The sequence below is a fragment of the Dipodomys merriami genome, unplaced genomic scaffold (genome assembly GCF_024711535.1).
Source record: "Dipodomys merriami isolate MVZ:Mamm:240054 unplaced genomic scaffold, mDipMer1.0.p SCAF_2, whole genome shotgun sequence".
Taxonomy (NCBI): Eukaryota; Metazoa; Chordata; class Mammalia; order Rodentia; family Heteromyidae; genus Dipodomys; species Dipodomys merriami.
This window is the reverse complement of record NW_027203381.1, coordinates 51,896,369-51,910,569: the sequence shown is the minus strand read 5'-3', so window position 1 is coordinate 51,910,569 and position 14,201 is coordinate 51,896,369. Positions and strand designations below refer to the sequence as shown.

The 14,201-nt window shown below is 40.5% G+C and overlaps 1 protein-coding gene across 1 annotated transcript in view; it reads right to left on the bottom strand.

Annotated features, from left to right (window-relative positions):
• The window catches only part of Piezo2 (piezo type mechanosensitive ion channel component 2), a 395,532-nt gene that overhangs the window by 63,694 nt on the left and 317,637 nt on the right, over window positions 1-14,201 (bottom strand). The window contains exons 22-28 of the mRNA XM_070029632.1: window positions 11,605-11,805; window positions 9,894-10,098; window positions 9,699-9,800; window positions 7,950-8,115; window positions 7,330-7,573; window positions 2,887-2,983; window positions 1,007-1,166 (exon numbers count right to left, since the gene is read on the bottom strand). Coding sequence (XP_069885733.1) covers window positions 1,007-1,166; window positions 2,887-2,983; window positions 7,330-7,573; window positions 7,950-8,115; window positions 9,699-9,800; window positions 9,894-10,098; window positions 11,605-11,805 — 1,175 coding nt within the window. The remainder of the gene's footprint in view (window positions 1-1,006; window positions 1,167-2,886; window positions 2,984-7,329; window positions 7,574-7,949; window positions 8,116-9,698; window positions 9,801-9,893; window positions 10,099-11,604; window positions 11,806-14,201) is intronic.

Genomic DNA, 14,201 nt, shown 5'->3' with positions numbered 1-14,201 from the left:
CCACCAACTGTGCATAAGGATTCCCTTCTTACTGTATCCTTATCAGAATTTATATATATATATATATATAAATTAATATATATAAAATATACATAATGTATAATTATATATAAATTGGATAGTTATTTATGTGAATTATTATATATTTATATAGTAGTGTTCATTCTGATAGGGGTAAAATGATATTTTACTCTGGTTTTGATTTGCATTTTGTTGATTATTAATGATGGTAAGCATTGCTTTATATACTTGTTGGATTAAAAAAAAATCTTCTCCCCCCTCTCCCTCCCTTCCTTCTTTCCTTCCTTTTTTCCTCTCTTCCTCCCATCTTTCCCCTTTCCCTCACTACCTCCCTCTTTCCCTTCCTTCCCTCCTGCCCTTTCTAGCTCTCTTCCAAATTAAGGTTTTGTACATGCTAAGCATGTGACCTATCACTAAATTACACCTCAGTTTGAGTTTGCATATTTTCTTTTGTGAAATGTCTGTTCAGAATATTTTCTCACTGTTTTAATTGGAGTTTTAGTTAAGTTTTATCAGTTCCTTAGCACAAATTTTAAATTACAAGTTGGAGAAATGCACTACCAATAAGATATGTAAAGTAATAGGTAATAATGCTTCTCTCCAATGTCAGGAATTACTTCTTAAAATAGAGATAAGGAGAGGAAAGATGGACTGAACTCTGGACTTAGATGGCCTGTATTGCTCTGTTACTGTTGGAGGCCAGAATGGGCTGCTTCTAGTGAAGAGTATCTATAGAGGGGCTCAACTATACTTGTGGACCACTTACCCATATCCTAAGTTTTTATAAAGTGTCACATTGTATTACTATGTCTATTTTAGATCCCAAAGCCCTACTTCTAAATTTTTCTTGCCCTGATTTTCCTGGAAGGGGTTTCTCAATTTCTTGTGGGGTTTCCCAACAAATTCAAACAGAAAACATAGTGTAACATTCCTTTTTCTAAGTTTCTTAATAAAAACCACTGAGTCTCACCCATGTCTGACCCACCTTGAGGCCAGGATCTGTGAAGCTTTTATGTCTGCCACAACATGCAGGAAGTAGTAGCTCATGAAGACTCTTCTCTGCAGCAGAAGGAAGGCAAAGCAGATGCTATCCCAGATGATTCCTGCCTCTCCACTGGGCAACTTGCAAGATGAGTCCTCGTTAGCTGTGGTAATGCAGCAGGGGAAAACACAGAAATTAACTTCACTCCCACTGCTACTTTATGAAATCTGTGCTATCCACAGTTCTAGGAAACACAGAGGTACAAGAGCAGCATTCTGTTGTCCTGATCTAACCATGTGCAGTTGAGCTTACAAGTGATGTGAGGTGGCTGAGCCTCAATAATTTGTAGCCATCCTAGTGCCTAGGCAGATGGGGGACTGGGCTCTCCACTCAGCTCCAAGGCCTAGGGGGTGAGACAAGCTATCCTTTGAAGTGCAGATGCCAGGCTCAATGGGATGAGCTAGGACGGCTCTGCTTTAGAGAAATGCAGATGTCATAGCCTTTGGAAAGCTGAATGCTCTGATTCTGCACTGATTAGCTCCCTAAATGGCTTGAATCACCAGCCTCTCAGTAGCCTCTAAGCACACCCTATCAGGAAGGTTAAGGCCTATCTTCCCTGGATGGAAAAGTTCTGCTGGTACCTGAGAATGTCCATTTAAAGTCTGGCATTTTGTCTTCAGTGGTGGGGGAAGGTGATGCCCCCCCACCCCCTTTCTCAGATATCCCAGACATCTGGGATAATTCACATTACAACACAAGTAAGGCCAACACTTTGGGTCCAATGTCAACGTGGACTCATGATGTGACTCCACAGTGAGATCTTGAAACTAAAGCACAGGAAAGCCCCTGAAAATGTCTTCAAGAACCTCCAAAAAGGTTCACGGGAAAAGAATGTCTTAATGATAGAAGAAATGCTCTGACACAAAAGACAGGACAGAGCTCTTTATCCAGCCTGACAATGAGTACAGTATGGGGTAATAGAAGGAGGGATGTGGGTAGCACATTTTATCTGAAGTAAAAACCAATTTCTAAGTGATGGCTGATGTGCAGTCTGATTCAGCCTTATTGGAAACCATGGTTAGGAAGAGTATCATGTCTAAGCAGCTCCCTTTCTGCACAGCAGACCATGTGTGATGTATCCTGGGTTTTGATGCACGAAGTAGGTGGCAGAAACAAGTCAACTCCAGAAAGCTTGGGGGTCCTTCCAATTGTTTTTCTGAATGTGAAAAAGCTCTCTGAGCTTCAAGAAGAAAGAAAGAAGTCTGACTTACCTTGAGGACACAAGATATATCTGAATCTCTACCTCTACCTCTCTTTCATCTATCTATAAATGTATGTATGTATGTATTTTAGTAAAATGTATGTATGTAGATAGGCAGGTAGGTAGGTATCTAGCTACCATCTATTACCATCTTACCATCTATTCTTACCATCTATTCTTGAGTTATGAGTCATACCTGTAACCCATCTTTTGTTTTTGTTTTTGTTTTTGAGATTAGGTTCTTGCTCACTTCCAATTCTCTGCCTCTGCTTCTTGAGCATACTGGGATTATTAAAGGCATTCTCTACCATTCCCGCTCTCAAAATTCTAACTGGAACAACTACAACTTAGAGTAGATATCTGGAATCCTTACTAATCATATCTCACAAAAGCATAAGGAGTTACTATTTCACCATATCCAATCCCCAGATCTGCTGGAATTTTGGAAATTTCTGGAAAATGGTCTAAGAGGGAATATATGGATGAGGGCTCCTCATACTATGAACAATTTTCACACATTACAGATCTATAACCTTCATTTAGGGAGAAATTGACCTCTAATTTAATATCTTTAATTAATGTATATAGGTCCTGTTTTAAAATTAGAACATCTCATACTTACGCATTTTATAGCCTTTGACTGTACAGGCCAGGCTGAAGGCTTGGATCAACCAGCAACAATTTTTTACCAGTGCCCCAATGTATCCACATGCTCCTATCTGAAATACAAATGGGAGGTCAGTTCTCCATCTCTGAACCTAAAAAGCAAGTTTGGTTTCTTGTGACCCCAGCATGTGCAGGAATTCACAAGGACCCAATGCCAATGATTACAGAGGGAGTTATACCTAAAAGTCCAGTTACCATGTTGGCCTATTTTAGCTGCTTAGATAGCAAAGTGAATTCCTAAAAATTAGACCTATTGAGTAAAAGGAGGGTCTTCAGTGTGATGCCTCTGCAAAAAAACACTTCTCTTTTCAAGGAAGAAATTCTGAGCCATTTTAGGAAGAAAACCAGATTCTGAAAATAGATATACATTGAGACCTATGACTTTGATTTTGGTACACTTACTTTTACACAGGTCTGACAATTAAATCTATGCTATCCCCAAGGAGATCATCCCAGACCTAAGCTGCAGGGCAGACTTCAAGGAACAGTAAGCAGAGGTTGGCCTTTGCACCCAGGGACTGTGCTTCTGGGATTCAACCAGCTTTGGCTAGAAAATATTTGGAAAACCATTGATTGTCCCTTATTGAACCTGCAAAGATTTTTGTTTGTCATTATTCCTTAAACAACGTAGACAAACAACTATTTTCATATCATTTATGGGTGTCCATGGAGGTTCCAACACCAGTCCTCAGGGGAGACCAAGGAAGGGTTTTGTCTTTTGGGGCTTGTTTGGCTAATTTTCTGGGTAAAGAAATCCTTTTTGTTGTTGTTGATCAGTAAATAGCTGTCTTACAAAAATGAATATATCAAGTTAGTTATGTTAAATTCCCTGAAGGGTGAATTTTAAATAATTATTAACCACCTCTGGTCAACAAGGTGATAATGCACTGTGTGTATGGGGGGGAATATGTGAGTATGGATCCTTAAGACCTGTTCCTAAAGCAGTGGTTATTCAGCCAGAAATCCCAATTCCAATCTTATGCTATCAAACTTTTGTTCCTCTTGTAAGAGGCAACTTAAAAGACTTTCAGCCAGATGTAGGTGGCTCACACCTGTAATCCCAGCTAATCAGGAGGCTGAGATCTGCTGATTGCCATTCAAAGCCACAGTAGGCAGAAAGGTCTGTGAGACTTTTATCTCCAATTAACCAGCAAATGCTAGAAGTAGAGCTTTGATTCAACTGGCAGAGTGCCAGCCTTGAGGGAACAAGCTAAAAAATATAATCAAGGCTCTGAATTTAAGCCTTAGTACTAGGAGGAAGGGAGGGAGGGAGGGAGGGAAAAAGGGAGAAGGAGAGGAGAGAAAAAGAGAGGAAAGAGAGCGAGAGAGGGGCTTTTGCTGAGCCTGGTGAATTAACTAAAAGTCCCTCAACTTTGTACTTTGCTTTTTCTATCTGTGCTGTTCTCTGAAGCAGTCAACTTTATGATCACCTTGGGCACCAAGTAAGATAAGCATCTTGTGTGGAAGGCAAATTACCACTCTAACAAGCATGTCTTCTCAGGAGACTACCTAGTTCCTATTCTGTTCCAGTAATAAATGATAACAACTTTCCCAGAACTCCTCCAAAAGGGCAAAGACTGAGCTCATAGATTAGGTTACCAGGTCATACCCGTGTCTTGGGACTGCTTTACCTCTGTATACCTTCCTCATTCCTTGCTCCCAGTTTTCCCTCTTTAACTTGAAGCCAATGTCAGATGGCTGAAATGTACGAAAGTGCTATCTTTCCATGGCTGACATGGAATAAATCTCCTTTTTTTGCCTTTTACCATGTCTCTTTATTTGGCATATGGGAGTGAGTGATTGGATCTATCTTGGGGCTCCTAGAGTTTTGGACCTTGTTTCTAAAAATTCAATTTCACTCTTTTCCAAGCAGGGGAACATCCTCTCTTCTTTGTGTCTCTGGAGAATCTTGAATTTTCTTTTTTTTAATGGCATGAAGTTTAGGAATCTTACTCTCCACTTAGGTTGAAGTAAGGAGACTGGGTCTAAGCAAAAAGAGGACATTCTTCCATTTTAAAATGTGTTTTGAGTTGGTAAGTTTCAGAAAAGTCTTGATCTCCTTATTTGGTTTGGCTTATATTTATCATCTTTGTTAGATTTGAGTGCTCACTGGGTTTTTTATTTATTTTGATTATGTTCAGATCTGATTTGTTTTCTCCTTTGTTAAGATGAATTCCCTGCACCTTGTGTGGTTGTTGGCCATATACGCTGTGTGTTAGTTGTATTTGGCAAGGGTGAGGTAGGGCTTTGTGCCTGGAGCGCCCCTGCTGCCCACTAGTGCTCTGATACAGACTCCAAAATCGGCCTTGTAAGTAGTGGCTTCTTTCTTCTCCAGACTGTATCTACCAAACAACAAGGTAAGATCTAAGCCAACTTTTATATTTGCTTTGTTCTTAAAATGTGGCAATCATTCTCACAAATGATTATATTGCCATAATTTTAAAATAAGTATATCTTCCTCTTTAGAATGTGGGTTCCCTAAGGGTAAAAACTGAATCCTATTTATCACTAGCTCTTCAGCAAAGAAGCATATAACAATGGACAGATGGATGGATGGATGGATGGATTAGCTCTAACAAGAGATCCTTCATCTTGAGACTGGCTCCTGCATGAAATGGCCTATTTTCCAGTCCCCTACCCTCTTTTTCAATTCTCAGTACTTTCCACATGTAAATTAATGTGAGTGGGGTAAAGTGCTGACCTGCCTGAAGCCATGTCTATCATCAACTAGAAAATTAATCTTTCAATAGACACTAGGCAAAATAAATTATTCAAATATCTATGACTATATAACGTGGCTCTCCTAGACCTCTAAACACAATGCTATACATTATATATCAGCTCCTTCCCATCACCTACAATAGCTTTTGCAGTTCACTGGCTGATGAGCTCATCCCTAAATACCTAGGTGGGAAAGAAGCAATGGATCATTACATCATCACTCTTCTAACTCACCACCAGTTACAGCTGTAAGAAGCAGGCACAGGGCTAAGTTAAAGGCAGATGGAGAAGCACTGACTCCTTCAGCTTGAGCCAGGCTAGATCCAGGATATTAAGGCATGAGACTTAGGAGTTAAGAATAGAATTGATGGGGGCTGGGAAGGTGGCTCAGTGGTAGAGTGCTTGCCTTGCATGCATGAGGCCCTGGGTTTGATTCCTCAGCACCACATAAGCAAAAAAAAAAAAAAAATAGAATTGATATTGATAGATGACTTGATTTGGAATTCATTTTCTTAGGTTTTCCACTCTTCCATTAGGCTGTAGGAACTCACAATGCCTTTAAACTTTGTATAAATGATTTTCAAGAGCTCAGGCTAAGAATATCCTGGGTAAATATTTCAAGAAAAATACTTGGTAAAACTTGTTTTTGTACTAAAAGGCGATTTTGTCCAAGGTAAAGAAACATAAAGACCCAGATTTAGTATACTGGCTAGCTTTAATGTCTCTCTGGTCCCACATGGTCTGACATGATAATGTCAAGAATGATTAATATGTATCAGGTACCCAAAACAAAAGGAATATTAACTCTTCTGCCTTATTTTCTAGAATAAGTACCACTAAGGCTTGAGTGTTCTATTGATACACATGTTAGAGAAAGCTGTAGACATCTTCCCCTGGTGACCTCTTTGGTCCAACATAATGCTATAGATAAGCCCATAAAAGGTTCTTAACCAAATCCTACAGCACTAAATAACTCAAGGGGTATCCTTGGGGGCTAAAAGATAAGTGCTATAGAATTACCAATACTGTAGAATTATGACTGGTCATAATTCTGGTAGAGAAAGGACACAGGTATTTACTAGCAGAACAAACAGGATGTCTCTACTAATCTGAATGCCTCTGCTTAGAAGCCATTGCGATGCTGAATTCTTTCTGACATCTACCACATCCAGGTATATAAGATGTTCCTGCTCCTCATTCTTTCTCTTTACCATTCCCCACCCCACATAACAGTCTATAGAGCTATGTTCAATTTATTTCACACTGCTACAATTCTTTCTATGTAAGAGTGTTTTATTTTCAAACACCACATTACTTTGAAAAGATTCGGTTCATCTGATTCAGTTAATCAAAGAGTCACTTGGTAATCCATGCAGTGAGTGATGACACCTCAAGAAGAATAGGATTAATTAATAAAATATATTGTAGAATCCATTCCTTTGAATACAGATCCCTTTGAAGTATGACCTCAAAGGAGTGAAAATGAGTAGAAAGAATTTGGCCTAATCTGGAGCAATAAAAATGTAGTAAACAGTCATTTGGATCCTGAATTTTCTGCACCTTATCTGAGGCTTTTACCAGTGTCACATGAGAAGCATGAGGATTTTAATAACCACTGAGTTGATTGTTTACCCTTACACCAAAACTACAAGTGTGTTATACAGTGAGATCCACTTACTGACAGGATATTTTTCATTGTAATCACAAAAACGTTGTATGCAATCAGCCAGTCCCAGTAGCGCAGGATGCTCTTGATGGGTTTCAATAGCAAGTCGCCTCCAAAGAGCAGGAAATAGAAACAGGCCACCAAATAGCCCATGCAAAATATGCTGATCCTGGTTGTTCCCGTAATGAAGATGATAGTGAGGACGAACCAGAAGAGGTAGCTAAAGATGATCACTTTGGACATGTCCAAGTAAGATCTGGTGGGGGGGAAAAAAACCTCCAAACAGTAAAGAGACAACAACAAAACAAGCAAAAAGCAAAGTCAGGATTTCTACTGTATGAAGGGGAAAAATTCATACTTTATATTGGACTCCCTATGAGCACTTGGCAAACCGTACTATGATCTTTCATTTCACACTGCCTGGTGTATAGAAAACCCTTGCATCATTAGTAATGTACAAATAGATGAATTAGGAAAAGTCTGTGGGAATGTATGCTTATCATTTTCTTTTGGTCAAATTTCTCACAAATAGTTTCTTCTCAAGCAAGGTTAGAAAGAGGTCTGAAGTAGAGGAGCCATCTTCATGAAATGCTCACACACTAGGTGACTTAATGACATGAAGCCATTGTTACCTGCAGTGAATAAAATCTGGCACAGGGTTGTGTTGGCTGAATGAGGCTGCATCTAGGTTCATGCAAATTTCCACATTGTCCCCAGCCATGATTCGCACTGCAGCTTTATTTTCATCCTCAAAAATCTGCCGTTGCAATGAGGCACACAGGAGCAGCATGAAGTCATCTGGCAAGACAAAGGTAGGTGACTAACACATCATCTCCTGTTCTGGGGTCCAGAATGTCACAAGCAGCATGAGCTGGTCCCTAACTCCTCTGGGAAGTGCATCCCCAAAGTTCTTACTATAGGCCTACTTCTAGGGCCTAGTAACAATCTCCACTCCCCAGTGTGGCAGGGGGAAGACAGTACACACAAGGTGGGACTTCACCACGGGAAACCCTGGGTTCTGTTCTCCCATTGCTTTGTACCATTGTTCGGTGTTCATTACTAGGCTTCTAGTTGTCAAGAATCTTTCCTGAGACAATATGGATTTACATTAATTTCCCATCTTTTTTTTTTTTTGAATTGAGGCTCCACTGGGAGCCAAGGTCTTCTCTCTTGGCTTTTTTCAGTCAAAACTGGTGCTCTACCACTTTAGCCACCTCCACTTTTGGCTTTTGGCTGGTTAATGGGTGTTAAGAGTCTCACAGACTTTTCTGCCTGGGCTGACTTGGAACTCTGCAGTCCTTAGATCTTAGCCTTTTGAATAGCTAGAATTAGAAACATAAGCCATGCTTGCCGGGATTCATACTAGTTTTGAGAAAGCTACTGGAGCCCTTTCCTTCCTCACATTCTAATCTTTTACATGTAATAGATGTGACACTCCTGTTTTTGTTAAATCTTGCCATCTCCCAGTGCATCAGCAGCCACAGGACTTTACCAGAGCATAATCACACTGAAGGTCGCAGAGAGGAAGACAGGAAGGGAAATGTCTGAGAGCTGTTTGGCACAGACTCCCCAGGCCAGATCACCAGGGCCAAGTCACAGGTTGCTTCTTTGGTCCTAAAATTATCCCTGAAAATATTTAGGAAGGGAGGGCACTTGAGTTTTCTATATTTCTTAGCACTCTCCACTGTCTTGGAGAGAGAGAGAGAGAGAGAGAGAGAGAGAGAGAGAGAGAGAGAGAGAGAGAGAGAGAGAGAGAGAGAGAGAGAGAGAGAGAGAGAGAGAGAGAGAGTGAGAGAGAGGAGAGAGAGAGAGAGAGAGAGAGAGAAGAGAGAGAGAGAGGAGAGAGAGAGAGAGGAGAGAGAGAGAGAGAGAGAGAGAGAGAGAGTGTTTGGGGGAAGGAAAGGAAACTGCTCCAATCTTTCATTTACTGGCTTCTTTCAAAGGTTTTGACCTTGTATTCCAGTCTTTTAATGAATCTGGTGGCCTCTTTCTTGCCACCACAGCTTTGTTTTTCATTTTGGCCTGCCTGACTGTGGCATCTTGAAACCTGTCCACAGCTCAACTTAAAAGACCCCCCCTCTCCACCATTTTAGAAAAGGTGGGTGTGTAGATACACATGCTTAGGGAGGGAGTTGGAGTTGGAAGGTGAATTATTGCAAGTGAATGTGGTACTTCAATGTTGATTTATTAATATTTGGCAAATGTAATAGAGCAATTAGGAGCCATTAATGAACTTGCAATATTCATGAATAAAACAACCCTTTACATGATTGTAAAGTTCAGGGAAAGAAGCAAAAGCACTAATGCCTACTGTGTGAAGAATAAACAGCAAATGTAAACCCAAGTACCAATGTTGTGAGCCCTGTGGTAGAAACACTTACAGACCAAAAACACAGGGTTGGGCCGCACAATGAAATCAGGGAAGTATAACCATTTGATGATGTTGTCATTGAAATTGGCACCCTTGAACCTCCATGGGTAATCTGTGGGGGGAGGGAGGAGATAAACAGCAAGCATCAGTTCTCTAGTGGCCATTGATAATGACTTCTGCTAAAAGCAAGGTGGGGGCTGCTCACCTCGACAAGGGGCAGGTGGGATGCCAATGCAGATGAAGTACTGGAAGGTGATGATACAGGCCAGGAAGCAGCAGTACTTGGGCCAGACCTCAGCGATGGCTTTTCTTCTGCGTCGATACAAGACGGCAATCAGCCAACAGGCATGAATCATGGCATAGAAATCCATTCGCTGACCGATTACATTCACTGACATTAGGAAACAGGTCTGTGTAAGGGTGATAAGAGGCAAGAGAGGCTGAGTTTACAGGGAAGGGGAATAAAATTGGGTTTTATGCACTTGCTGGGGTAGAGACCTGCATTGCTTAGGCCATCTCTACTGAGTGTCTTTTAGTGGGATATAGAAATACTGTACAAGTTATTTTCAAAGAGATGACTGACTATGCCATTGTCATAATATGGAAGCGACGGACAGTGACGATGTCATCATTGCAAATTGTTCTGTTAAAGGGATATCAGTGAAGTAGGCCCTGAGAGGAGACTGGAGCTGGTACAGCTTCTTTCCAGGCTTTGCCTTTGTTTTAAGGATTTTAGACTCCATTTTTGACTGACCTTTAAGGGTGGTAACTAAAAACCTTTGATTGTTCAGTTAAGGACTGACCAATAAAACAGATCGGTTGTAATCTGGCTCAAACTGGCAACATCACACGCTTACGGTAAACTCTGCCTTTTGCATGTGCTTAAGGTAAACTCCACTAAACTCCTCCTTTGTGCATGCTTACCATAAACTTCACCTTTTGCACATGCTTACCATAAACTCTGCCTTACCCACTGAATTTGTGAGCCATTCAAACTAAAAGCAATAGGCTGGTTTAAACAGCCATTATGAGACAAACTGTAACCTCATTGGCCACCTGCATGTGGTCTGGTATGACTGTGCAATCTTTTGTGGGTGTGACAATCTCATTGGTCACCTGTGTGACCAGGCTTGACCTCATGAATTTTGCCTTTAAAAACCAAAGTAGGTGGGCAGCTAGGGGTTGCAGTATCAGCTCCGAGCCTGTGCTGTAGCCCTGGCTGGTCAGTGTAGGAACATTCTCAATAAAGTTGCTTCTTTGCTAACAACTTTGTTGCAGTGGGCTCTGTCACTCCAGAGGAGTTGGTGGGCTTGCATGCCTGAGTAGGGGTCTTCCTACTATATCATTACCACAATCATGGCAGGTTAGAACATTCACTTTGGCCGCAGTTTGCACTTATAAAATACAGAGTAAAAAAAAGATTAGTAATATATTTTTGGAGGTGCCAGGACTGGCGCTGGAACACAGGGCCTCAGGCTCTTGATCAGCTTTGTGCTCAATGCTGGTGCTCTACTACTTGGGCCACACCTCCACTTCTGACTTTGTGGTGATGAATTAGAGATAAGGGTCTCAAGAACTTTCCTACTTGGGCTGGCTTTGAACTGCAATCCTCAGATCTCAGCCTGGTTAGCTAGGCTTACAGCACCCAACAAATAAAATTTTATTTTTAATATGGAATGAATAGGATAACTGGTCTCCACACATTTAGATGGTTCTTGACATCCAGAAAGGTCTCCATTGCAGTTGGGGAAATGGAAAATTCCCAGCTAACCTACCAGTAGCAGCAATATCTCTATTCCCCAAGGGGGTCAGTCTCCCTGAAGATCGCTGATGAGGTTCTGGTGACCAGCTAGCCAAAGACATTACTTGACTTTTCATGGAAAACAGAAATAAATCACCTTGGTAAGAAAACTCACCTCCAGGCCAAATTTGTAGAAGAAGTAGTTTATGAAGTATTTGGCACAATTAATAAGCCCATCATCTAGATGCAATCTTGTAATGTCATGAAAGATAGTTTTAGACACGGGGGCTGTAAGGTTGTTGTGACCTCGATAGTACTCCTGATGGCGGTAGATGGTAACTTCAAAGGCGAGAATAGCCAACATCAGAAGATTATTCTACAAATGATAAGCAAGAAAAACCAACTGGGTATACCAAATATGTTATGATTTGTTACTTTTAAGCAATCCCCTTCACTGTACTTAATTTTGGATATCTAAAAGGACATTTTTAATAAAAATTCTACCTGCATTCAATGTAGGATTGATTGTAAGGCTTATTTTCTCTGTCTTATTAATTGTGGAGTAATCTTCATTGTAGAAATCAGGCTGGGAGCCATGGTAACAGGATCTAGAATCTCTCTCTCTTTTTTTTTTTTTGGTCGGTCATGGGCCTTGAACTATGGGCCTGGCATTATCCCTCAGCTCTTTATCTCAAGGCAAGTGCTCTACCGCTTGAACCACAGCACCACTTCGAGGATCTTGAATCTCTATATAACAGATGGGTTGCTCCTTCTACTTACTTGCTAAGTATACTTCATATGCTGAGGAAGATGACAGTCTAATCTTATTTGGAACCGTAAGTGCATATAGAACAGAGACATCCTGGAAGCATACTATGCTGGAGGAGTGGGATGCCATCTGGAGGGGAAGCTTTAATACTTCTGAAATCTGACCAGAGAAATTATGCTCATGAGGGTAAAATTATAGTTCTTATGATAATGATGAAAATAACTAATGTATGGGTAAATAGATGACAGATATTAGTCAAATTGCTCTTTTCAAATATTAATGTATTTTATCCTTCTAAAAGCAACTTACAGCACTACCTACCATGTAAAGAAAAACTGTAAATATGCAGTATATGAAGTTTTAGTATATTTAAAAATCCTAGTCAGGCACTATTACTCATACCTGTAAATCCTAGCTACTCAGGAGGTGGAGATCTGAGGATTGATGTTTGAAGCCAGTCTGGGTCAAATTTGAGAGACTCTTATTCCAATTAACCATCATAAAGTTGGAAGTGGAGCTATGTCCCAAATGGTAGACTGACAGCCTTTCATAGAAAAAGCTAAGAGAAGAACACCCTTGCCCTGAGTTCAATCCCCAGTATTAGCAAAAATCTCTTTCTCTCTTTATTTCCCTCCTTCTGTCTGTCTGTCTGTCTCTTTCTCTCTCTCTGTCTTTCTCTCTCTCTGTCTTTCTCTCTCTCTGTCTTTCTCTCTCTCTCTCTCTCTCCCTCTCTCTCTCTCTCTCTCTCTCTCTCTCTCTCTCTCTCTCTCTCTCTCTCTCTCTCTCACACACACACACACACACACACACAAACCTAACTGCCAAGTGTATGATTTTATTTTAAATGCATGGCAAGTGTAATATGACTGCTTAAGTTATTTGTCAAAGTAAAATGTGAAAAAGTATAAGTTATTTAATGTTTGCACTATGTTTCTTTGAGTATTCGCCATCAAAGTTTTCTTTTTAATTGTGAAAATACTGTACAGAGGGGTTACACTTACATGGGCAAGATAATGAGTACATTTCTTTCAAGCATTGTAGCCTCCTCCTTTGTTTCCTCTTCCCATCCCATCCTCCCCCCACCCCCTCACCCAACCCTCCTCCCCCCCACCTACCAAGTTGTAAAGTTCGTTTTCGACATAACTACTTGTACATCTCGTTGTTGCAATGGGTCCACCTGTATCCCTATTTAAATGATTTGTTTTTTCCCTCCACCCCCCAAATTATAACAACATCAAATACAGTGAAAGCAAGGGTTATACCGTCGGGGAGGGACATACAAAGCAACAAAGAAATCATCTTATAAATGTGTTAGAAATAATCGCATGAAAGAAAAAAACATTTGAATACATATCTTAGGGTTCATTTTCCTAACATCAACTTAACTGAGCTTTTCTGCTTGACTCAGACATATACTAGTTATTGCAAATAAGGGAAACCATGGGACCTATGTTTCTTTGGGCATGGCTTACTTCACTTCATATAATTTTTTCCAAGTCTTTCCATTTCCTAACAAATGGGGCAATGTTATTCGTTCTTATGGAACGCCATCAAAGTTCTTTTGCAAAGATTGTTTTCATTATTTCTAACTATAATATATATCCTTTTAAAAATATGGAGAGACAGAATTTAAAAATGAAAAATTTTGGGCAGGGAAGGTGGCTCAGTGGTAGAGTGCTTGCCTTGCATGCTTTGAGGCCCTGGGTTCAATTCCTCAGCACCACATAAGCAGAAAAAAAAGTCGGAAGTGGTGCTGTGACTCAAGTGGTAGAGAACTAGCCTTGAGCTGAGGGACAGCACCCAGGCCCAGAGTTCAGGCCCCACGACCAGACACCCCCCCCAAAAAAAATTAAAAATTTCTTGCACTGCAATGCTAGTGTTTTGTAAACTATGGGATTTCCTTTTCAGACAATTCTTCTTTGTCTCCAGCGTGTTAACATTATGCATGCTGTTATAAAATATGCTTTTTAAAAACTTAGCAATTTATTTTGGACATGTTTTAG